A 24,071-nucleotide genomic window follows, 5' to 3' on the forward strand; every position below is an offset into this window, starting at 1 on the left:
GAGAGGAGTGTAAAGGATGGGGATGAGGAAAGTTCAGAAGACACACTGTTAGTCCCATTCCCTTTTCAAGCCTTGACCTAAAATCCATTTTATTCCATTTCTTCTCACCTGTGTGGCATGTGAAGACGGTTACAGTGGCTGGCTCCTACAATTATCAGCCCTGATACTGGCCTTATGTGGCCCAGACCTTCCTCTGGACTAATTTCTCCCCCACAAGGAAGGTGACGCCTGTCTGCGGGTTTTAAGGACAGAAGTGTGTAGAGCAGGACCCAGCGCTCAGCCAGTGCCCGGCAGCCGCGGTCCGAGCACCTGCTCTGGCCTGGAGAGCGGACACGAGGTGGCCTGTCCTCACCCTCCGGGTGGCCCGGGGGGCGGGCGTGCTTGTTCGTGCGGCTCAGCCCGGGCCTGGACCGGAGAGCCGGACACTCGCTGGGCCGGGCCTGGCCGCCGGCGCTGCCCTCCCCAGCGGCTCCGGGCCGGCCCCGCCCCGCCCCGGCGGCCCCGCCCGCGGCCCCGCCCCGGTGGCCCCGCCCCCAGGCGGAGCCGGCGCCCGGAGCGGTGGCCGGAGAGCCGGCAGCGGGACCCGGCGCGGGAGGCGGCCCAGGCGGGAGCCCAGAGGTACCGGCGGGCGCGGGGGCGGGAAGGACGGGCCGGCGGGCTCGGTGCCGGGTGTGCGGGAGGGGCCCCGCCGCCCGGGCTGCTGTGGCTTCCCACCCGCCCTCCGGCTCCGGTCCCAGCCGGCATGCCGGGTCCCTCGCCCGCGGCTCCAGGTCCCGCTCTGGCTGCTTGGCTGCCTCGCCGGCGGGCGCGGGCGCGGAGGAGGGAGGCGGCCGCCCCGCGGCTGGCTGTCTGCGGGGCTCCCCTGTTTGGGGGCTCCCTTCTCCCTGGGTGGCCTCCTCCCTCGCCTTTGCACACCGCCCCGAGCCCGGGCCGGCCGGAGGAAACATCTGTCGCACCCCTGGCAGCAGCAGGAGGGTCGTGACCTCCAGATGTGCTGGGAAGCATCCAGCGCCTTCTCCTGGGGCAGCCGGGCCTTCCGGATCGGTGGGGGCGGGGCCAGCCCCCCTTCCCCGGTGACACAGGCCGGGAGGAATGTCCCGGCCTCAATGGACCCTGTGTGAAGCTGCTGGTGGGGGGCAGAGCCCAGGAACACCCCAAGGCACGGCCGGAGCCTGGCCCGGAGCCAGACAGCGAGCGCGGCCCGCGGGCTCGCACACACGGAGCTCGGCTCACAGGGCAGGGCTGGACCGACCCCTCCCTCCGTCCCCTCACTCAGCACAGCGCACGCCCAGGCCCGGAGCTGGGCACACGGAGCCGGGCTGCATCTGCCTCTCCACACCTCGCACATGGCCAGCTTTCCCTCACCCTCCAGTCTCCCTGAGTGCTGAGAGGGAAGGGGCTGGTTAACCCCTTTTAGGGATTAGAGATCAGAGGCTCAGGTCAGTCAGGGCTTGTCCTGGGAGGAACAAGGAGGAGACAGCCTTGCAGACCCCCCCTGGCTCGGTTTGGAACTAGCTGAGGGGTGCACAGAGCCCCTGTCCCAGCCCCACACAGTGTTATTGGATGATGTATACAGACCCACTAGCCCAGTGGTCAGCAAACTCATTAGTCAACAGAGTCAAATATCAACAGCACAGCAATTGAAATTTATTTTTTTAAAAACATATTTTATTGATTTTTACAGAGAGGAAGGGAGAGGGATAGCAAGTTAGAAACATCGATGAGAATCATCGATCAGCTGCCTCCCGCACACCTTCTACTGGGGATGTGCCCGCAATCAAGGTACATGCCCTTGCCCGGAATCGAACCCGGGACCCTTCAGTCTGAAGGCCGACGCTCTATCCCCTGAGCCAAACTGGTTAGGGCTGAAATTTCTTTTGAGAGCCAAATTTTTTAAACTTAAAACTTCTTCTAACGCCACTTCTTCCAAATAGACTCGCCCAGGCCGTGGTATTTTGTGGAAGAGCCACACTCAGGGGGCCAAAGAGCCGCATGCGGCTCGAGAGCCGCAGTTTGCCGACCATGGCACTAGCAGATGCCGGCACCCCTAGCGGCCACCTCCATCCTGGGTTCACACGCCCCCTCTGCACCTGCCCCTGGCCGCACACGTTTCCGCACCTAGCAGGTCCCCGGGGCCTGGGTGTCAGCCGTACATCCTGTGAGATCTTGAGCCTCGGCCCAGCCCCCATCTGCCCCGCACTGTACACAGGGGCAGGCGTGGGCGGCACCGCACTGTTCATGGAAATGGACAGACCCAGGCTCAGACCCGAGCTCTGACGCGAAATTGCTTCAGGCAAGAGCGTCCCCTTAGGGTCCTCAGTTGGACGGCCTGTCACCTGGCTCAGACCTCCCTCAGCACCGGTGAGGCCGGCAGCAGAGATCCCCGCGGGTCTCGGCTCCAGAAAAGGGGCCCAGCCATTGGGACTCACTCCCCTGCCCCAGGCACGGCCACAGCAGCCAGCCAGAGGCTGAGCCAGGCCTGTCCTTCGGGCCGGTGTGACTTGGGTCCCATGACTGAGCTGGTGTGACCCCAGCACCTTCCTCAGGATGTGGGGCTGGGCAGGGGGCTGGGCCCAGAGTTGGGGCCACTTCCTGTGCCAAAGGAAGTCCTCTTGTCACTCCTGCTGCCCTGCCAGTGCCCCTGGGGACCCCTGTGTCCTTGAGGTTTGGGGCCGTGAGGGCCGGGGCACGGAGACCTGGCCTCTGGGTGCTCAGCTCTCGGGGCCCCAGAGGAAGCGGGAGGGCAGGGAGGAAAGCCTCTGGGGACAGGACGTCCTCCCTTTGTCAAGTGGGCAGGACCCAGACACCAGCGGCCCCACGGGTTTCCCGTCCCGGCCGGACAGGCCCCTGTCCGCCTGGGCCGGGCCGTGGTGGGGACCCGGGTCTGGGCCCCGGCCAGCGCCGGGCGTGGGAGTGGGAGCCGGGGCGCGCTGGCAGCCTGGGGGCCACCCCGGCTCCCGACCCTCGGGGCCAGGGCCCCGGCCGCCCAGCCCGGCCCTGGGCCGCAGGAGGGGCTGGAAGCCGTAGCCCAGGCAGAGGAAGTGGCCAGGAAAGCGGAAGCGGCTTTGATGGTCTCAGAGGGGCCGGAAGCCAGCCCGCGTGGTGGAGGACCGGGCTGGGAACCGGGGTTCCTGTTTTCTCCCCGTCCCGTCTGAGCACCCCTCCTCCCGCAGGGCAGACACCGGCCGAGGGGACCAGCGTCCGGCGCGCCGCGCCCCCCATGCGGCCGGGCCCCGGGAGCCCAGGCCCGCTGCTCGCCCATGTGGGCCGGCGGCGCTGGGAGCCCGCGGCGGGGCGCGGCCCCCGCACCCACCGACGACCTCTTCGCCCGGAAGCTGCGGCAGCCGGCGCGGCCCCCGCTGACCCCGCACACCTTCGAGCCCCGGCCGGCCGCGGCCCGGGGCCCGCTCCTGCGCAGCGGCAGCGACGCCGGCGAGGCCCGGCCGCCCACGCCCGCCAGCCCCCGCGCCCGCGCCCACAGCCACGAGGAGGCCGGCCGCCCCGCTGGGGCGCCCCCCCGCCTCTTCTCCGACCCCCTGGCCCTGCTGGGGCTGCCGGCCGAGGAGCCGGAGCCCGCCTTCCCGCCGGTGCCCGAGCCCCGCTGGTTCGCCCACTATGACGTGCAGAGCCTGCTCTTCGACTGGGCGCCGAGGCCCCGGGGGGCGGCGGGCGCCCCCGAGCCCGGCCCCGGGCCCCCGGCCCCCGCGGAGGCCCGGGCCGCCCGCTCGGACCTGCTGCTGGAGGCCCCCGGCTTCGTGAGCGAGCTGGGCAGCGAGGGCGAGCCGGGCCTGGGCGGGCCGGCGCCCCCGCCAGTGCCCCCCGCGCTGCCCAACGCGGCCGTGTCGGTGCTGGAGGAGCCGCAGAACCGAACCTCGGCCTACAGCCTGGAGCACGCGGACCTGGGCGCCGGCTACTACCGCAAGTACTTCTACAACAAAGGTGAGGCGGGCTGTCCCCGCGGTGCAGACTGAGACTGGCCTTTCCCTGCCCGGCCCCGGGCCGGACCCGGGTCAGGCTCTGCCTCTGGGCCCGCTGCTCGCGGGGCCCGGCGCTAACCACCTCCCTGCGGCCGGGCCCCCTCCGCCCAGCCCGGCACGCCCCTCTGCTCCCACCTGCCTCCTCCGGGCTCAGCCTCATGCCCCTCGGGCTGGGAGAGCTCCCAGCTACATTTCTGAGGGGGGGAAACGGAGGCCTGAGAGCCCACGCTAACAAGAACCTGGTTCTTGTCGTGTCCAGGAGGGAGGTCCACACACCCGGAGCCTGGGAGGTGTGGGCGGGGCATGGCGGCTGTGGGCGGAGGAGAAGCCGCACTGGGCCCTCAGTCTGGGACAGGCCTGCTGGGGGGTGCAGAGGTGGAGGGGCTTAGGGCCTGGTGTGAGGGCAGGCGCTGGGCGTGGTAGCATGTGGGCGGGCTTCGGGGGGGCCTGAGTCCAGGGTCTGCACTAGGTGATGAGATGGGGCCTCAGAGCGGGACTTGGTGACGGGTGGGGCCCAGCACGGGTGGGACTGCTGGGCAGGCGCAGGACTGGCCGCCCTGTCTGGCCCCTCAGAACACCAGAACTTCTTCGGGCTGGACGAGGCGCTGGGCCCCGTGGCCGTGAGCCTGCGGCGGGAGGAGAAGGAGGGCAGCGGAGGGGGCACTCTGCACAGCTACCGGATCATCGTGCGGACCACGCAGGTGGGCCGGGGGCAGGGGCAGACCGCGGTTCACCCCCAGCCCCCTGTGCGGGTCCTGAGCGCCTGCGTCTGCCCCGCAGCTCCGGACCCTCCGGGGCACCATCTCGGAGGAGGTGCTGCCCCCGGGGCCCCCCAGGGGCCTGTCCCCGAGAAAGCTTCTGGAGCACGTGGCGCCCAAGCTGAGCCTCTCCTGCCTGCGCCTGGGCTCCGCCTCGCCGAAGGTGCCGCGCACCCTGCTCACGCTGGACGAGCAGGTGGTGAGTGGCCGGGACCCCGCCTGCCCAGCTCCACGCACCTAGCCCGACCGTGGTCCCGGACAGGGAGGGAACCCCAGGAAGCTGGCTGTTAGAGAGGCTGTGGGCGGCCACCTGGAGCCCGGCCTCCGTCAATCAGACCCAGACCAGCCGCCGCATCACCTGGGCCTGCCCAGACCCCGTGCCTGAGAGCCTGACCCTGAGGATCTGATGGGTTGGGGAGGGAGTTGGGGGTTAGGAGTTGGGGTGGGACTGGGCTGCAGGACTTGGGGGTGAAATTAAAGTGGGGGCCACGGTATAGACAGGATTGGCATGAAGAGGGGAGGCCAGAGCTGAAGGGGGGCGGGGCCACCGAGCCTCGGGGTGCAGTTGACCCCGGGTGGAAAGGAGCCGGGAGCAGACAAGCAGCATTGGTGGTATGGGACGCAAGGCCTCAGAGGCTGGGGTGGGGTGCTGGGGTGTGAGGGGGCAGGGGGCAGGCTAGCTCTGAGATGAGGAGGATGTGAATATATCTGGAGACCAGGGCACCCTATGTAGGATCCTTTCCATGAATCATCTCCTCTGTGGACACAGGAGCACCAACCCCCTCCCCGTCCTGTCCCACCTGGGACTGCTCTACCTCCTGAGCGCTGGGCACACGCGCAAACCCTGCTGATAGGCGAGGACACAGCTTGGAGGCGGCGCTCAGGGCTGGGCACCCAGGCAGCCCAGCCTCCAGGCCAGCGTCCCATCCGCTCCCGAGACCCAGTGTGGGGGGGACTGGGGGGCACTGAGGCCTGTGTCTTGTGCCTGTGCCTTCCCTGCCCCCAGCTGAGCTTCCAGCGCAAGGTGGGCATCCTGTACTGCCGGGCGGGCCAGGGCTCGGAAGAGGAGATGTACAACAACCAGGAGGCAGGACCCGCCTTCATGCAGTTCCTGACGCTGCTGGGCGACGTGGTGCGGCTCAAAGGCTTTGAGAGCTACCGGGCCCAGCTGGACACCAAAAGTGAGACCCAGCCCCCGCCAGTCTGGCTCAGTGGGTAGAGCATCAGCCTGTGGGCTGAAGGGTCCCGGGTTTGACTCTGGGCAAGGGCACATGCCTCTGTTGCAGGCTCAATCCCCGGTCCTGGTTAGAGTGCATGCGGGAAGCAACCAGTTGATGTGTGTCTCTCACATCGATGTTTCTCTCTCTCTCCCTCTCCCTTCCGCTCTCTCTAAAAAAAATAAAATCAGTGGAACAATACCCTCTGAGACCCAGGAAGCTGGGGGTGGAGGGTGGGGGCAGACCCGTGCTGAGGGGCAGGATGCCTTGGTGAGAACCAATGGTTCTTGTCACTCTTCTGTCTCGTTGTCCCGGGGCGGGGCCAGGAACGGAGGGTGCTTTGGGTAGCTGGGACAGGGATTGGGGCTGGCACTGGGGCGACCCCTCCTCTGATTGCCCCGCTTATGCCTTCCATTCTCTCTCTGTCCTCTCCTAGGACATCTGTCCTGCCTCCCTCTTAGCAGGCCATTTCTTATTTCTGTCTTCATTCTGTCAGCACCCCAACCTGACCCCAGGCTGGCGGCTGGAGCCTGTGGGGGGGAGGGGGCAGGGAGCCGCCGAGGCTGACAACCCCGCGGCCTGGCCATGGGCTGGTGCAGGAAGGGTTCCACCTGCCGGCGGGGGCACAGACCACCCTTTCTCCCTGTGTCCCAGCCGACTCCACCGGCACGCACTCGCTCTACACGGTGTACCAGGACCACGAGATCATGTTCCACGTGTCCACAATGCTGCCTTACACCCCCAACAACCAGCAGCAGGTGTGAGGCCGGGGAGGGGTGCTGTGGGGGGCCGGGGAGGGGTGCTGTGGGGATGGCAATCTTTGAGCCTTGGCTTGAGCTCTGCTGACCTCCAGCAACCCTCCCGGCTGCTGACACTCCTCAAAGGGCGGATCCCCGGTGCCCAGGTTCCGCCCTGCTTGCATGCGGAGGGACTGGGGGGAGGGGGAAACAGGTCCCCCTCACCCCCACTCCCCCCCATCTGACCGCAGCTCCTGCGCAAGCGCCACATCGGCAACAACATCGTGACCATCGTGTTCCAGGAGCCCGGCAGCAAGGCCTTCTGCCCCAGCACCATCCGCTCGCACTTCCAGCACGTGTTCCTGGTGGTGCGGGCCCAGGCGCCCTGCACCCCGCACACCTCCTACAGGTGGGCGCCCCCGCCCGTCCCGCCCCGGCGCCCCGGAGCCTTCCCGCGGCCCTGACTGCCGTCTTCCTCCCGTAGGGTGGCCGTGAGCCGCACCCAGGACACCCCAGCCTTTGGTCCGGTTCTGCCCCTAGGTGGAGGCCCCTTCGCGGCCGACGCCGACTTCCGGGCCTTCCTGCTGGCCAAGGCGCTCAACGGCGAGCAGGCGGCGGGCCACGCGCGCCAGTTCCACACCATGGCCACGCGCACGCGCCAGCAGTACCTGCAGGACCTGGCGGCCAACGAGGTGACCACCACGTCGCTGGACGCGGCGTCGCGCTTCGGGCTGCCGTCGCTGGGCGTGCGGCGGCGGGCGGCGCCGCGGGGCGCGGGCGCCGAGCTGCAGGCGGCGGGCGCGCTGGTGTGGGGCGTGCGCGCGGCGCCCGGGGCCCGGGGCGCGGCGGGGGCCCCGGCGGGCAGCCCGGACCCCGAGCCGCCCGAGGTGCCCTGCCTGCTGGGCGTGTCCGCCGAGGCGCTGGTGCTCGTGGCGCCCCGCGACGGCCGCGTGGTCTTCAACTGCGCCTGCCGCGACGTGCTGGCCTGGACCTTCTCCGAGCGGCAGCTCGACCTGTACCACGGCCGCGGGGAGGCCATCGCCCTGCGCTTCGACGGCGCCCCCGGGCAGGCGGTGGGCGAGGTGGTGGCGCGGCTGCAGGTGAGGCCGGGGGCGGGGGCGGGGCGGGGGGGGGCTGGGGGGGTAGATGAGGCCGGGGGCGGGGGCGGGGCGGGGGGCGCCTGCAGGTGAGACGGGGCGGGGGGGGGGCAGGTGAGGCCCGGGGTGCGGGGAGGGTAAGGGGGAGGCAGGGCGGCGCTCGCAGCCCCCCTCCGCGCGTCGGGGGGAGCCGCTGGGGGGCGGCGCTGGGCAGCCCCAGCCCGTTCGGCCGCGGCTGCGGGGTCCTGTCGGGGGCCCCGGGAGGGCTGTGCGGCCGGGCCGGGGTCCCGCTGGGGCCGGGGCGCCCCCTCCGATCGCCGCTCACGCCCCCCCCCTCCCAGCTGGTGAGCCGCGGCTGCGAGACCCGCGAGCTGGCGCTGCCCCGCGACGGCCAGGGCCGCCTGGGCTTCGAGGCGGACGCCGAGGGCTTCGTCACGCACGTGGAGCGCTTCACGTTCGCCGAGACGGCGGGGCTGCGGCCCGGGGCGCGCCTGCTGCGCGTGTGCGGCCAGACGCTGCCCGCCCTGGGCCCCGCGGCCGCCGCCCGCCTGCTGCGCGCCGCGCCCAAGGTCTGCATCACCGTCCTGCCGCCCGACGACGGCGGCCGGCCCCGCAGGTCAGCGCGGGGGGCGGGGGGCGGCTGCCCCGGGGCCTTCCGTGCAGTGATAAATGGTGTGCCCGGCTCTGAAGCTTTAGTTACTGACATTTGAGCTTTATGAGCTTCACGTGTCATGAAACGCCCTGATTTTTTTCAGCCGTTCTTAGCTTGCATTAGTAAAGAAACAGGCACACCTGAAAGAGAAGAGGCAGAGGCTGGATCTGGTCCCCACACAGTAGCTTTTGGGTCTCTATGCTAAATGATTTACCCGTGTTATCTTTTTTTAAATATATATATTTTATTGATTTTTTACATAGAGGATGGGGGAGAGAGTTAGAAACATCAATGAGAGAAACATCGATCAGCTGCCTCCTGCACACCCCCTACCAGGGATGTGCCCGCAACCAAGGTACATGCCCTTGACCGGAATCGAACCTGGGACCTTTCAGTCCGCAGACCAACGCTCTACCACTGAGCCAAACCGGCTTCGGCTATTTTTTTTTTTTTAATATATATTTTTTATTGATTTTTTACATAGAGGAAGGGAGAGAGATAGTTAGAAACATTGATCAGCTGCTTCCTGCACACCCCCAACTGGGGATATGCCCGCAACCAAAGTAGATGCCCTTGACCAGAATCGAACCTGGGACCTTTCAGTCTGCAGACCAACGCTCTACCACTGAGCCAAACCGGCTTCGGCTATTTTTTTTTTAATTAATATATATATTTTATTGATTTTTTACACAGAGGATGGGAGAGAGATAGAGAGTTAGAAACATCGATCAGCTGCCTCCTGCACACCCCCCACTGGGGATATGCCGCAACCAAGGTACATGCCCTTGACCAGAATTGAACCTGGGACCCTTCAGTCTGCAGGCCGATGCTCTATCCACTGAGCCAAACTGTTTTCGGCCCGTGTTATCTTTTTGAAAATATTTTTATTGATTTCAGAGAGGGAGAGAGAAAGAGAAACATCAGTGATGAGAATCATTGATCGGCTGCCTCCTGCACACCCCACACTGGGGATGGAACCTGAGACCAGGCATGTGCCCTGACCAAAGTCGAACCGTGACCTCCTGGTTCACTTGGTTCATTGGTTGACGCTCAATCACTGAGCAACACCAGCTGGGCATACCTGTGTTACTATGTTAGTCCTCTCAGCGTGGCGTGAGCTCAGGACTATTGCCCCGTTTCACAGGAGGAGCAGGGACAGTGACTTGCCCTGGACGCCCAGGGTGGCACTGCGGGTTAATCTAGGTCCGGGAACACGGACGGAGCCAGGCTAACGTTCTCACTGTGAGGGCGTGCGGCAGGCTCTCCTCCCGGAAGGGAGCCCCACAGCTGATGGCGGGCTGGGGGTGCGGACGCTGGGGACCAGGTGTTCCCGCCTGAAGCTGCCCTTCCTCCCCAGGAGCTTCTCGGAGCTGTACAGGCTGTCCCTGCAGGAGCCCAGCAGGCGCGGGGCCCCGGAGCCAGTGCAGGAGGAGGCCCCCGAAGTGGGCCTGATGCCCACCACGCAGCAGCTGCTGCACGTGTGCCTGAGTGACGGCGGCGGCGGCCCTCCGGGGCCCGGAGACCTAGCGGAGGAGAGGACCGAGTTCCTGCACAGCCAGAGCTCGCCGTCGCCCTGCAGGTGTGCCCTCTCGGCGCCCTCCCTCTCCTCGCCGCCCCCCAGCCCCCAGTGAGGCTGGACAGGCGGCCTCTGCTAGCAAGGGCCGCGGTGCAGCTTCTGCCGCTGAGCTCTCCGTGCTCTCCCAGCTCCCTGTCGGATGAGGCCCCTGTCCTGCCCAACACCACCCCAGACCTCCTGCTGGCCGCCACGGCCAAGCCGGCGCCTCCCGGGGCCGGCAGGGAGACGCCCCCCGCCCAGGTGAGCAGAAACAGAGCTCTGGAGCCCTTCAGGCAGGGTGGGCACAGGTGACAGGGGGCGTCACACCCATCCCCGCCCTCAGGACGGGCCGGCCGGCCCCCGCGGCGAGGAGGACAGAGGTGACCCGGCCCCAGAGATGAGGGCCTCCTTCCTGCCACGAACCTTGTCTCTCCGAAACTCCATCAGCAAAAGTGAGTGTGGGGCCCGGTGGAGCTCAGGACGGGAGGTGGGCAGGGGGCAGGCTGGCCCGGGCTTCCCTGGCTGAGCCTCCTCCTGTGCCCAGTCATGTCCGAGGCGGGCGCGGACACCCTGGAGGACGAGTGGCAGTCCATCTCGGAAATCGCCTCCACTTGCAACACCATCCTGGAGTCGCTGTCCCGGGAGGGTGAGGCCACTGAGGGTGTGTGCTGCGGGGAGGGGCAAGGACGGGGCTCTCACTTCCTTTACCGACCTGGGGTTCCTCTTTCCCCGCAGGACAGCCCATCCCGGAGAGTGGAGAAGCCAGAGGAACCCCCAAACCTGACGCTGAGTAAGGCCCCCCACCCTGACCTGGCCCCCGCCCCGCGTCTGTGTGAGCGCCCCCTGTGCCCGCGCCGTGGACTTAAGCCCGTACCTATGTCTGAGAAGACGGGCCGCCCGCTCCGGGGGCTGGGGCAGGCTGTGGAATGACCTCTGCCTCCGTCCCGCTGAGTCTTGACCCCCATGTGCTCAGGCCAGAACCCAGGAGCCTGTCGGAGAAGGTCTCTCACCTGGAGTCGCTGCTCAGGACACTGCAGGAGGACCTGCAGAAGGTGCGGGCGGCTGGGTGTGCGGGGAAATGGCAGGGGCCACACAGGAAAGGGGCCACCGTTCTGACTCTGCCTCCTCGCCCCTCACCCCAGGAGAAGGCGGACCGAGCGGCCCTGGAGGAGGAGGTCCGCAGCCTGCGGAACAACAACCGCCTGCTCCTGGCCTCCAAGCGCCTGGGCTCGCCTGCCACGGACCTGGCCTGAGCCGCGGGGCCAGCCTCCCCGGCCGCGGGCCTGCTCGGACTGCCCAGCCCTCAGGGCACGGGGTCACACGGCCCCCGGCCCCCTCAGGAACTCGCCCTGCGCACGGGCGTGACTTAGCACTGCCCCCACTCCCCAGCCCGTTCCTGGTGGCCAAGTTGCCCTCCCCGTCCCTGTTTGTAAATATTCTGTGAGAAAGGGACTTCAGGGATTAAAGAAGCCACCGCAGTTTGTGTCGTTTGTGTTTGATGTCCATGACAGGGAAGGGGTTCTGCTCTCAGAGACGCCGGCTCCCAGGACCTGTCAGAAAGGCAGGCCCAGGGGACCGGGCTGGGCTGGCGCTCACTGAGGGGTGTCTGATGCGCAGCCACCTTTGGCTTCTCTTTCACGGACATCCATTTGGTCTGTGGGAGGCACGTGGCCTCACTCACACCTGCTCTGCTTAGTTATCCAAACGAGGCCCAGCCAGGTCCCTGATGGAGCCAAACCTGATGGGCTGCAGTCAGGGGCAGATGGTGGATCTGCAGGACAGGAAAGGGATGAAGTTTAGGGGTCAAGGAGTCTGACCACCCCCTTTTCACCTTGCAAGCCCCCCTCCCTCACTTCCTCCATGCAGGCGCCTCCTTTCCTCTCTAGTCACTGAGCTCCCAAGCCTGCACTGCCTACTCCCCTCCTGAAGGGCCCTCTGGGTGTGTGTCTGCAGAACACAGATCTGGTCATGTCGTTGATAGATGTTCAACGTGAGACCAATGAGGCAAGATTTGGCTGCAGAGAAAGCAAAGCCAGGGAGGAGGCTGTATCAGCAGCCCTGGTGGGAGTGGAAGCCTGAACTAGGCGTGACGGGTGGAGATGGGGAGGAGGCGGCGGACTTGCCAGGACCTGGGCTTGGGGAGAAAACGCAGCGTCCGCAGTGGCAGCCCCTGGAGGACAGGGCCATCGCGGAGCTGGGGAGCGGAGGCTGGGGACAGCTCTGCTCATTTGAAGCAGGGCTCTTTGGGGAGGACGTGGGTGTGAGCTGTCCAGTGGACTGGCACGCAGAAGAGAGGTCTAGGCTGGAGATAAGGGTTTGGGGCTGGTGCGCCCTGAACAGGATGAGGTCACTCAGGAAGTGTGGGAAGGGTTTCCGGGGGTCACGGGAGGACACTGCCGGACGCTGGGGATGCCAAGAAGAGCGGACCGAGGCGTGGCTGGAGGACCCCTCTAAGCCGCAGGTTGGCCAAATGTCGGGCAGCTCCTGCCCCGCCATCCACTTCCTCAGTCTAGGGTTAGCCTCCCGCCAGACAAGGCCCCTCCTCCAGCTCCCCGGGCGGCCCAGGACCCGGGCTCCATCTGCCCCGCCTCCCCGGGGCTGCCTGGCAGGTTCGCCGGGTCTTGACCCGCCGCTCCGGTCAGGCCCCGCCCCTCGCACGGAAGTGCAGTCGGTGCTGACCCCTGCGGAGCTCACCCTGGTTCAGGCCCCGCCGCTGACCCCGCCCCTGACCGAGAGGCTGCAGCGGGGTCCACGCTAGACATTTTCCGGTTTCACCACTTCCCGCCGCCCCTGCGCCGTCTGCGGTGCTCCCACGGGCCTCGCCAGCTGCTGTGGCAAGTCCCGCTGATAAACCGCTCGCTGCTGCCTTCACCCTCCTGCAACACCGCAACACCCGGAACACAGACGTCATCTGCTACCCGCCCGGGATTTTCCCCGAGCGCGCTACCTGGCTTCCGGGCAGACTGCTACATGCGCGCACGCGCACTCAGAAAGGCTGGTCCTCGCGGCCGGGTTCAGTGCACCGGAATCCTGATTTACTGCGCATGCGTCAAGCCAAACCGGAAATGCCTCTGTTCTAGCCCTTGGGGTCGTGGCCTGGCTTTGTTTAGGCCCCGTGGGGCTGCGGAGTTAGGATTTCTTAGGTCCTTGGTCCTAGAACAGGCTACCAAACCACAGACCTTTACCTGGCACTCACTTCCCCAACAGATACTCTTCCTTGGCCACCCCGGAGATGAAGTCCAATCCTCTTAGTCCAGCATTCTTGATCTTTCACAGCCTGGCGCCATTGAACCTTTCCACACCGTTCTTTTACCCTGCTCACCTACGGATGCTGGCTGGTCCCTTTGAAATCCACCTTCCTCTGTATCCACGAGCTGAAGTTCCCCACAGCCAATAGGCCCTACGAGGCCTTCACTAAGCTGAGAACCCCACCCATCTTAGCTGCCTTCCATCCACTGGACAGTGACTAGGGGTTTCTAAGGGCATCCTCAGAGGGCAAGCTCCCCAATGATTAAATATCCATCCAAATCTGTATCACCAATGCCCAGTCTGACGTGACCAGCGTGAGTGTGATGAAAGAAGGCAAACCTCTGATAGGCTTGGCAACAAGTTTATTAGTTCAGAGTGAAAGCAAGAGTCCAACTGCTTTGATTCTTCAGTAAAAACTGAGCCTGTTGACTGGAGAGCTGCCAGCCTGCCCTCCCCCCCACTCTCCAAACAACTCGCCCTATTAAGGCACTTAAAAAAGGGGAACAGAAAAGTCTCAGACCTAACCTCCCTGGATCATGGAGAGGAGAGGAGAGGGCCAGAGCTGTCCCACCAGTCTCCTCAGCCACAGCTGAGCAAAGCAAGAGCCGGCAAGAGTCCTTGGCAGGGCAGGAAGTCCAGCCTCTCAAATGCTGGTGTTAGGCACAAGGGAAATGCCAGCACCACGGAAGAGCTGGTAACAGGGGCATCATTTTGGCTCAAGTGTAAATGAATCCATGATTTGAGGAAGACACTTGATAATAAGGCTTTGTGGCCTCCGAGGCGTAGCTCCAGCCTGTCCCTCTCTCTAGGAGAGTACTAGAAGCTGGAGGGTGGTGATGGGAGCCTCCAGAATTCTCTACAGAGAGGAGCTGAACATCAGGACAAGGGAGGGGTCTGAGTCCTCCCAACGCCATTTCCAGAGAAGTTAATGCTTCTGCTTAAGCACCTCCAAAATGAGAGATATTGCCGATGAAAGAATAAAATGCAACCCCCACCACCACAAAGACATCACCCAAAGAAGTCGGGGCAGGTGGAGCACCCCTCCCCCAGAATCCATAAGTGCTTGCTTTGGGAGGGCTTCCATCTCCGCACCCCCTGCTCCGGGCAAGGCAGGTGTCACCCCACTTAGGAGCTAATCTGACTCAGCAGGGCTGAGAAGTCCATGTCTGCGATGGAGGAAAAGTCTTCATCCCCTGACAGGAGGCCGTTGGAGAGGCCAGAGGGGCCCAGGGGAGCAGGAGCTGGGTCAGGGGGATTCTGGGACCCTGACACCAGGCGTGTTATAGCCTCAGGGTACTCCATCAGCATGGGCTCCGCTGTGTGGGGGGCCATAGACACACCCTGGCTCAGCATCTGCTGAAACTCAGAGTTGTCGACAGATGCCAGGTCCGTGAACACGGCCGGGTCAGAATTATTGCCCAGCAGGGACCCCAGGTCTTCATCAGCGTCAAACTGCAGCTGTAGCAGGGCGTCCGTCAGTGCCCCTTCCCCTGCCGGGGTGGGCTTGGGGGCAGGCGGGGCCACAGCCTGAGCAAGGCTGGAGGCTAGGATTTGGACAGGGCCTGGGGTCTGAACCAGAGCTGGTGCCATGGCTGAGGGAGGGGCAGGTGCCATGGCTGAGAGAGGGGCTGGTGCCATGGCTGAGGGCTGGTTTGGGATCTGCTCAGAAAAGATCATGGGGGAAAACTCCTCAAAGTTGATGGTGCTGAGGGAGGATGGCGTAAAGTGATAGGGCTGGGGAGCTGGAAGAGAGACAGAGAGAAAGGGTCAGAGGAAGCCTGAGACCACTGTCCTCTGTATCCCAGCCCATCAGTACGCACAGGACCAACCCCTCCCTGTGAGTCTGGCCAGCATCCTTCACCCAATCTGTCTAGGCTGGGGGTCCAGTTCCTGCCCCACCTCCCTGGAGCCCTATCCACACCAGCCAGAAAGCTCTTCCAGCCATCACAGGAAGGGATGCTGTCAGGAGTCAGCTGGTCACGTGTCATCTTATAGCTGAAAAGCCAAGCCCCAGGAGGCATGGGCCCACAGAGTATCCGGAAGTGTGGCCTGAAGGACACCACTCTTGTCTGAGCCACACACCAGCACATGCATTTTGCTGCTTTGGACGTGATTTTTGTTTCCCTAATTCAACTGAGAGCTGAAGGCAGAGACCGTCCTTTTGAACTCTGGATCCCCGGTATCCAATCTGGAGTTTCTAACGGGCACAGCGGTCCTCAGACCTCTCTGTGCATTGGCTGGCTCCTGACCACACTTCCAAAGCTCCTAATTCCAGATGTGTAAGGGCTCGGGACCTGCACTTTACCTCTCCAGACGGCTCTGGCAGAGATAATTAGGCTTCAGGCCCTGAGAAACACGAGCCCAACACGCAGCAGCCTCCAGACACCTGCGGATGAGGCTGGCCGCTCTGTCCTCTCCCAGCGCGTGTGTGAGCCACAGATGGAACAGATTTAAGCCTTTAATTCCAGTGACAATAGCAAACGGTTACCTGGCTTGGGGACGGAAGTCGAGCTGCGGGAAGGCACTGCGATGCGCCGGGGAGGAGGCCGGGGGTCGGTGGGTCCTGTGGAGCAGGTCCGGGTCAGTTCTTGGCCCCCAGGGTCTCCAACCCCCCCCTCCCCCGTGCCTTCTCTAACCTCCCCACCGCCACTCACCATTGAAAGGACTCTTCTTCATGATGCTCTTGAAGGTCTCGTATGTCCTTTTGCGTTTCTCCTCAATCCGGTGACGATCATCTGGGAAAGTAATGGGAGAAATGAGTCGTTCTTCTCAGCTAGACCCCAAGCTCTCCAAGGCCCTCAGGAGGAAGGCGATGAGCCAAGCTTCCCTGAAACCCTTTCTCCAAACCTCCCCGGTCAGTGAGAAGAGCTGCATGACACTCAGTGACCCTAAGAATCCCCCAGCTTTCTGAGAAGTCTCTGTCTGAATCTGTCTCCTTCGAAGGGCACAGGAGTGCCTCCAAGTGGAGGGGCCCTGACCTGGGAGAACGGGGGCCTCATGAGGCCCCAATCTCAGCTCATCCTCTTCCTTGCACTGCTCACTCCTAGCTCATCTCCAGCCTCGGTCCAGGCCTGGCGGTGATCTCCTGTGCTCGGGGACAGCTGAGGCCTCACAGGCCTGCTCCGGCTCCCACAGAGGCATCTTCTTTGCGAGCTTGCTAGTTGAGTCAGAGCTTTCAGAACTGTCTTTCTAGCTATAGCAGCAACTGGGTAACTCCCAAGTACTCAACACCATCAGTCCAGAGCCAGCCTCACATCTCTCCTCCCGTGCTCCCTCCCCACCCGTCTGCCCTGTCACCAAAGCTAGCAATCTCGGAAGGCAGCTATGTTCACCGCTATACCACCAACGCTGCAGAAATCAGAAATCTTGGAACCATCCTCAGCATCTTCCTCTCACTCACACCTTTCACTGACTTAACATTTATTTACCAACCACCACCTATGTGCCATGCTCCATGTAGCCACGGTGGATACAGCCCTGAGTAACCAGACAAGGTTCCTGCTCCCAAGAGTTGACATCCTGGTGGCAGAGGGCAGGGAAACCACCAAACAAAGTGGTAAAAGAGCACCAAGGAAGACACAGGTGAAGGCCAGTCCCCAAGGAGAGGTCAGAGAGTCTCGCTCAGAGATGGCCAGGAAAGCACTGGGCAAGCCATCACATGAAGGCCTGGGGCCAAGCGCTTCAGAGGCGACAGCGAGAACACAGGTCCGGAGGCGGGACGAGCTCGGTGTGTGAAACTCAGAAAGGGCTGAGGGGCTGCTGGGTAACAGAGGACAGCAGTGTATGCCAGCGTGCTGCCATTCCCTCTGCAAGGCTCAGGCAGAGTCTTCTCTTCCTGGACTACCGTGACACCGTCCAGCATGGCCTCCAGCCTCCAGCCTCTCCCTCCCAGATCCTCTGCTCACCGTTGCCAGGGTGAGCTTCCAGACCTGCTCACATCACCTCTCCGCTTAAAAACCTTCGGTGGCTGCCCACTGCCTTCAGGACGAAACCTAACATTCATGGCTCTCCTGCCTGGGCCTGCTCACTGCCCAGTGCCACCTCCCACCACAAAGCTGCCCCAAACACTGTGCATGCTCCAACACCCTCCCTCCCCGGCGCTGTGCGCCTGCCTGGGGGCGTGCTTCTACCTTTCTCCATCTCAGTGCCACCTCCTCCTGCTGCTGCCTCCAGCACATACCTCCCTCCGTTTCACAAGTCACTCTGTTTGCATGGCTTCCTCATGTGACTGAACCTCTGGGGTCAGGGACCACGTCTTAGTCATCTCTGTGTTCACAATACCTGGCACAGGCCCTGGCATCAAGTGGCCCTCAATACTTATTTGTGGAGTGAATTGCTGGCTGGTTTGGGGGCTGCTTTTCAAGCTCCTAGGGCAGAAAACAGGCTTGATGAGGGGCACTGGACAGAGGATCATTCTGGCCGTTCCTACTGTGGTGAGATGCACAAAAGCCTTGACGAAACCATGCCGTGTGACAGTGACAAGAGACACGGCGTGGTCAAAGGACCTGCGTTCAGTTGCTGACTCTGGTTCACTATCTGTGTGACCTCAGGCAGATTAGATGCTATCTCCTACCTCAAAGAGTTCCTGAGAATAAAATCAGGCGATGCACTGATATGCTTGAAATAGATGCAAGAGTGCAATGAGAGCTCAATAGTCTTGAATATTGTTATTACTAAGCAAGGCCAGAAAGAAAGTGATTACTGAGTCAATCCCACCAGCTCCAGCTTCAGACTCAGCTACACCCAGCCCGGCCTCGCTCTCCACTCTCCTCGGCTGAGCCGCCCTCCGTTGTGTCTGCGTACCTGTGTCCGGCAAGTACTGGAACTCCATGGGCTCGCTGAGCTCCCGGTCCGAGGGCCGCCGCAGCTGCATGGAGACGCGCACGGGGGCCTGCAGGGTGGGGTCCGCGTAGGGAGGCGTCCGGAACACAATGGCCACTTGCCGGTGCACGTCGGCTTGTGAGAAGGAGCCGCGGGCCTCCCAGCCCGGCCCCGTGAAGTACACCTCGATGTCCTCTGCGGGAGAGAGCGGCCGTGTGGGCTGCGCTCGCCTCACCCGCAGCCCACCCACCCCATCGCTCACAGGCTTCCCCGAGGTGGTGGGGGAGCATTAAACCGGTTCCCCCATTTCCCACCTCTGCTCCGCCTCGCCCGCACCCTGCTCCAGTCTCGCCCTGCTTCCTGGACGTACCTTTCTGCACCTTGTCACACAGCAGGAAGATCTCGTCCCCGCCCAGGCAGCTCCCGGAGTTCCGGTTCACGCGGCAGATCTTGAGCTCCGCTGTGTTGGGGGCGCCTGCGGGTGGGAACAAGGAAGAAAGCCCTGAACCACCAGAGGTCTCCAGGACTGGCCTACCGAGGACGCAACATCCTGGTGCATCCCAAAGCCAGCATCTGCAGAGCTTGCTGGCCACACCTTTGCAGCCACGGTTCAACCATTCCCACTGCTCCTCACCCCAACCAACTCAGCACCCGTCTCTCCTCTAGCCCTACTGTGTGCCCCGCACTCCTCTAGGCATCAATGCGACGACTCAAACCGAAGCATGTCTGCCCTCATGGAGTTACAGTCCGTGGGAACCAGTCTGGCCACACCTCCTTTCTCAGTTGATTACACCCACTTTGGCAATGAACCCTTCCCTCCAGAACCCCCACCCCACCCCCACCCCCGGCCCATGCATTCTAGTTTCCTGTCCTTAGGGCCTAGAGCTCTTGTATTATATTTTTTTAGAATACTTCTATTGATTTTTAGATAGAGGAAGGGAGAAAGAGAAACATCAATGTGAGGATGTAACAAGAATAGGCTGCCTCCTGCACGCTCCCCACTGGGGATCAAGCCAGCAACCCAGGCATGTGCCGGACCAGCAATCAAACTGGTAATCTTTTGGTGCATGGAGCAATGCCCAACCACTGAGCAACACCGGCCAGGGCAAGAGCCCTTTGTTTTCATTCATCCTTTTGGTTATTTTTTTTTTTTTAAATATATTTTATTGATTTTGTACAGAGAGAAAGGGAGAGAGTTAGAAAGTTAGAAACATCGATGAGAGAGAGTCATCGATCAGCTGCCTCTTGCACACCCCCTACTGGGGATATGCCCGCAACCAAGGTACATGCCCTTGACCGGAATCGAATCCGGGACCCCTCAGTCCCCAAGCCGACGCTCTATCCATTGAGCCAAACCGGTCTCGGCGCTTTTGGTTATTTAATTAAAGACTGCAATTAATCAATGTCAGCCCAATTGATCTGTGAACTTCCTGTCAGCTTTCATCACTGAATTATTACTTTCTAACATGGTCTTGCTTCTGGGAGCTCATTTCCTGGAGTCATTACTACAGCTCTAGGCACGCATCCTTTCATCTAACTCCCCGCCGGCCTGGAAGCTGCACCCCAGGGCAGCTGAGCCTTGCCTGCCTTGCCTCCCCGGCCAGCAGGACTGCACACAGACGACGAAAAGGCCGGATGACCGAACGAAGCCAGAGTGCCCCTCGCGGCCATAACCACCAACTCCTTCTCCTCACAGGCCCACTCCTCTCCCTTCCTGCACTCCCTGGCCACTCACGGTTGTCAAAGATGGGATGAGAGAGGACAGGAGGCAGGCGGAGGGGCCTGCCCGATGGGTCCCGCACTGTCACCTGGAAGCAGAGCCGCACAGCATTCAGGTCGTAGTCTCCGCGCTGCTCCTCTATGGGAACTGCCAGGAGAGCAGCTGTCAAGGGGGGGGGGGGGGGGGGGGGCGGGGCGGGGGGGGCGGGGCGGGGGGGGGGCAGAAAGCTGGGGCTAGGAAGGGCTGTTTGAGGGTGTGTGAAACAGGAGGCTCCTAGAGGAGGAAGGGAAGGTTCTAGACCCATCACTGACCTGCGCGACCCTGGCTGTCATGTCCCCTCTCTGGGTCTGTCTCCCCAGTGGTAAAATGGGAGTGGCCGAATGGCCAGCCAGAGTCCAGCTGTACTGTGAGTCTTGGCCAATGAGGGAGATGCAGGGAGGTGGCCTCGGAAGGGTGACAGAGGGTGGGGGCGCTCTGGGCGGGCCCTCACCTTGGAAGGGGTTGTTGTTGGTCTGGATGCGCTGACTGATGGCCTGCTCCAGGTCCCGCTTCTTCACACACTGGATCCCCAGGTTCTGGAAGCTGAGTGCCCCAGGTGTCAGGTGCCGTCCCCAGCAGCCTGGGCCCTCCTGCCTCACCCCGTCTGTCCCTTCCTTCCCTGTCCCCTCACCAGCCCACCATGCCATGCTTACCCTCTGGCATGGCTTCCCGCTGTGCTGCAGTGAAGCCCACTCCTTCCTGGCTGACAAGACCCTCTGCCTGTGACCTGGCCCTCGCCACAGCCCTGCCAGCTCCCACCCTCAGTCACAGCGGCTTTTCTGTTCTGCAAACACGCTAGCCTCATTCCCGCGTCAGGGCCTCTGCCCTTGTTCCTTCTGCTCGGAATGTCCTCTCGGAGCCTCCCGGCTCCAGCTCCCCTGCATCTTACCCGGAGGAGGTCTCCCTGCCCTCCCAGTCCAAACCAATGAGCCCAGCTCCCTCGCCTCCCCACCCAGGCTATTCTCCGACTTATTCCTGTTTCATCTTCCTCTTTAGAGTATTACTCTCAAGCAGGGTTTTGCTTATTATTTATATTTTTATTTACAGCCTGTTTCTGTCAACTGGCACGTAAGCTCCAGGGGAGACTGTTGGTTCTATGGTTTTCTTTCTGGTGAGAAAGACATGTTCCAGCCACACGGTTAGGGTCAGAGGTAATTAGGGACCCAGCCCCATCTGATATGGCTTCCCACTTGCGCTGCAATGACGTAGATCTGCTTCAGAGATCAGACATACACATCCTTTCAAGACCAAGGACTCTGCCTGCAGAGCTGGGGACAGAGCAGCAGGGAGGATTCTGCCCCGTGTCCGGGAAGAAGAACTCGGTAACAGTGACCCCGGCCCTCGCCTTGTCCTCCCACCTCACCCCGAAGCACGGGCTGCGGGAGCTCACCTGTGGATGCAGCGGTCCGGGCAGAGCTCAGCCTCGTAGAAGCCATCCCGGCAGTCTTTCCCTACCAGCTCGTGGGGGTGCGGCCGGTGCGGGGGGTCCTTGGTGACCAGGGAGATGCGAACCGTCCCTGGCCCCGTGTAGCCATTGATCTGTCCGAAGCACAGAGCGCGCTGAGGCTCAGGAGTTCCAGACCCGGGTTTCCCCCCCCCCCCCCGCCCCCCGCCCCGGCCCTGCAGGCCCCGCTGACCTTAATGGTGGGGTGGGTCTTGGTGGTGTCCGTGCTCCTCTCGCCGGGGATGCTGCCCGCCGAGCGGCCCTCGCACTTGTAGCGGAAGCGCATGCCCCGCTGCTTGGGCTGCTCGATGATCTCCACGAAGGGGCCGGGCGCCTGGGCGGGCTCTGCGGACACACAGCCCGTCAGGCGGACACACAGCCCGTCAGGCGGCGCCCGCCCCCCGCGCCGGCGGCCCTCAGGGCGGGAGGAGGTCCACTTACCCGAGGGGAAGATGAGGGGGAACAGGTCTGAAAAGGGAGGGAGAAAAGGGTCAGCACAGGCCCCTTCCCAGCTCCACCGGGGAGGGCCTCCCGGGGAAACTGAGTCAGGGCCTGCCCCCTGGAACCTGAGCGGATCTCAGGGGTGGGAGAGGAGCCAGGAACCCCGGGATGGCGTTTCCCCTTCACTCGGGGAAACTGAGTCAGGGCCCTTTCTACTTCCCTAAGGGAAGCGACGGGGCGGCCCCTCCCACCGGGATCCTGAGAGGAAACCGAGTCAGGCACACTCTCCCCCAACAGGGGCGCGGACTCAGAACTGCCCCGCAGCCCGGGGGGAAACTGAGTCAAAGCCCCCGCTTCCGCCCCCTACTGAGCCCAGGTCGCGGCCACCCGGAGGGAGGGCCCGCGAGCCGCCCCGCCCGCCCCGCCCCGCGGCCCCCGCGGCCCCTCCGCGCAGGACGGGGCGGAAGGCGCGCGGGGGTCCCGCCGCGGCCCCGCGCCGCACGCCCACCGCGGCCCGGCGCCCTCACCGTCCATGGCCGGGGTCCCGGGGCCCGGGGGCGGGGCCGGGGTCGCAGCTGGGCGCGGGCGCTACTGCGGAGCCATTCGCCAGAGGCGGAAATGCGCCGCCGCCGCGGTCACTGCCGGGAAGGCGCGCCTGCGCGCTGCCGCCGCCGCCGCCGCCGCTCCTGCCGCCGCGGGGCCTCCGCTCCGCCTCAGGCCGCGGCCGCCGGGCTGGCGGGGCGCCGCGCCGGGGGCCGGGGCCGGGGCCGGGGCTCTGTCCTGCGCGCTGCGGGCGGCCGCTCGGTCGCTCTGGGCTGCGCCGCGCCGGAGGGCGGGCCGGCGGTGGCTCAGTTAGGGGATTTCGGGGCCCCCCCGCCGCGGAGGGGCGGTGATGTCACCGCCTGGAGCGCCGCCAGCGCGGCCGCCCGCCCGCAGGAGGCCGGGGCCGAGCGCGGGCCGCGTTCCCGACGGCGGAGGGTGCGCCCGCCGCCGGCCTCGCCGCGGGGGGGGCTCCGCCGGGCCCGGAGGGGGGCGGGGAGCTGCTACGCGGAGGACAGCGCGGTGTGCGGACCTCACTCCGCAGCCCGGGCCCTGGGGGCAGGGCGCCCGGGCGGTGTGTCCCCGGGCCTCGTCCCTGCGGCCTGGCTGCCCCTCAGGAGGCCCGGACCCCCGGGAGGGACGGAGCGGCCGGAGCGGCCCCGCTGGGCGGTGTCCGGGGACCCCCACCCCCGCGGGCCTCGGCGCAGCCCCGGCGGCGGCCTCGGCCGGAGGCGGGGTGCTCAGCCCCGAGGCCGGAGGCAGGGTGCTCCCGGCGGGCGGCGGAGTCTTCCCCAGATGGAAAACGACTTTATTTCCTACGAGTTCGTTCTAAATTAGGGAATCATGTGGGAATTGGAAAAGACTGGAAATTCTGAGCCGCGTTCTCAGGCCCTGAGAAAACAGGAAGAGAAAAGTGAAAACAGTTACCGCCCTCCCACTCTTTTCGTTTCTCACGTGGCTGGCCCGGGTTAGTCAAGGCATTTACTTCTCCGAGGCGCGGAAGAGGCTCCTTATAACCTCTGCTTAATGACAGGCAGTCACCACTGACCCTTGCGTGATCCTTTAAAAATGAAATTCTGATACCTGCTACCACAGGACAAACCTTGAGTACATTCTAAGGGCAGTAAGCCAGGTGCAAGTGGGCGGCCATTGCATGAGGTACAGAGTTAAGTTCACAGAGGCAGAAAGTAGAATAATGGCTACCCATGGCTAGGACAGCAAGGATGGGGAGTTAGTGTGTAATGGATACCAAGTTTATGTTGGCGGATAATGAAAAGATTCTGGAGATAATGACGATAGTTGCTCAACCATGTGAATGTACTTAATGCCACTGAACTGTACACTTAAAGTGGTTAAAATGGTAAATTTTATGTACTCTTTACCAAAGGATATAAATTATCAATGATACTAATCAGTTATTCTTTTGATCTACCTCACACTATACACAAAACACTCCCAGCATAACAATACCAACCCTATCACCAAAAATGTGATTACTGAAACAGTACGTATTTTTTCAGTTCTTGTTCCTAAACTATTTGTAATTTTTGGTACATATCCATTGTCAAATTAAGGTAGCTCCTTTCACGTCTAGCTGGTTTGCCTGTTGGTCTGCGGACTGAGGGGTCCCAGGTTCAATTCTGGCCAAGGACGCATGCCTGGGTTGTGGGCTCCATCCCCAGTAGGGTGTGTGCAGAAGGCAGCGACAGCCAGTGAATGCTTCTCTCTCATCATTGATGTTTCTCTCTCTCCCCCTCTCCTTCTCTAAAATCAACAAAATTTATATATTTTTAAAAAGGAAGCTCCTTTCTACTCTTCATTTAC

At 63.3% G+C, this 24,071-nt stretch overlaps 3 protein-coding genes across 4 annotated transcripts in view; 1 reads left to right on the forward strand and 2 right to left on the reverse strand.

The window, feature by feature from the left end:
- RNASEH2C (ribonuclease H2 subunit C) overlaps positions 1–24,071 on the reverse strand; it is a 56,063-nt gene that overhangs the window by 13,961 nt on the left and 18,031 nt on the right. The window lies entirely within an intron of this gene.
- Positions 540–11,471, forward strand: SIPA1 (signal-induced proliferation-associated 1). The gene is made up of 16 exons (XM_084893826.1): positions 540–618; positions 3,174–3,939; positions 4,551–4,678; positions 4,758–4,934; positions 5,742–5,916; positions 6,607–6,710; positions 6,941–7,098; positions 7,174–7,789; positions 8,128–8,402; positions 9,796–10,017; positions 10,143–10,254; positions 10,337–10,445; positions 10,538–10,639; positions 10,729–10,783; positions 10,967–11,045; positions 11,136–11,471. The coding sequence occupies exons 2-16, from the start codon at positions 3,261–3,263 to the stop codon at positions 11,244–11,246; spliced, it is 3,102 nt and encodes a 1,033-aa protein (XP_084749952.1). The 5' UTR covers positions 540–618; positions 3,174–3,260; the 3' UTR covers positions 11,247–11,471.
- Positions 13,588–22,417, reverse strand: RELA (RELA proto-oncogene, NF-kB subunit). The gene is made up of 11 exons (XM_084893841.1): positions 22,235–22,417; positions 21,708–21,734; positions 21,460–21,611; positions 21,213–21,361; positions 20,274–20,365; positions 19,799–19,930; positions 18,434–18,538; positions 18,046–18,258; positions 15,897–15,977; positions 15,731–15,805; positions 13,588–14,984 (listed from the first exon to the last, which is right to left on the reverse strand). Exons 1-11 carry the CDS (start codon positions 22,239–22,241, stop codon positions 14,368–14,370), a joined length of 1,650 nt encoding a protein of 549 aa, XP_084749967.1. The 5' UTR covers positions 22,242–22,417; the 3' UTR covers positions 13,588–14,367.

This window comes from Pipistrellus hanaki (assembly GCF_964339955.1).
Source record: "Pipistrellus hanaki genome assembly, chromosome: 9".
Lineage (NCBI taxonomy): Eukaryota > Metazoa > Chordata > Mammalia > Chiroptera > Vespertilionidae > Pipistrellus > Pipistrellus hanaki.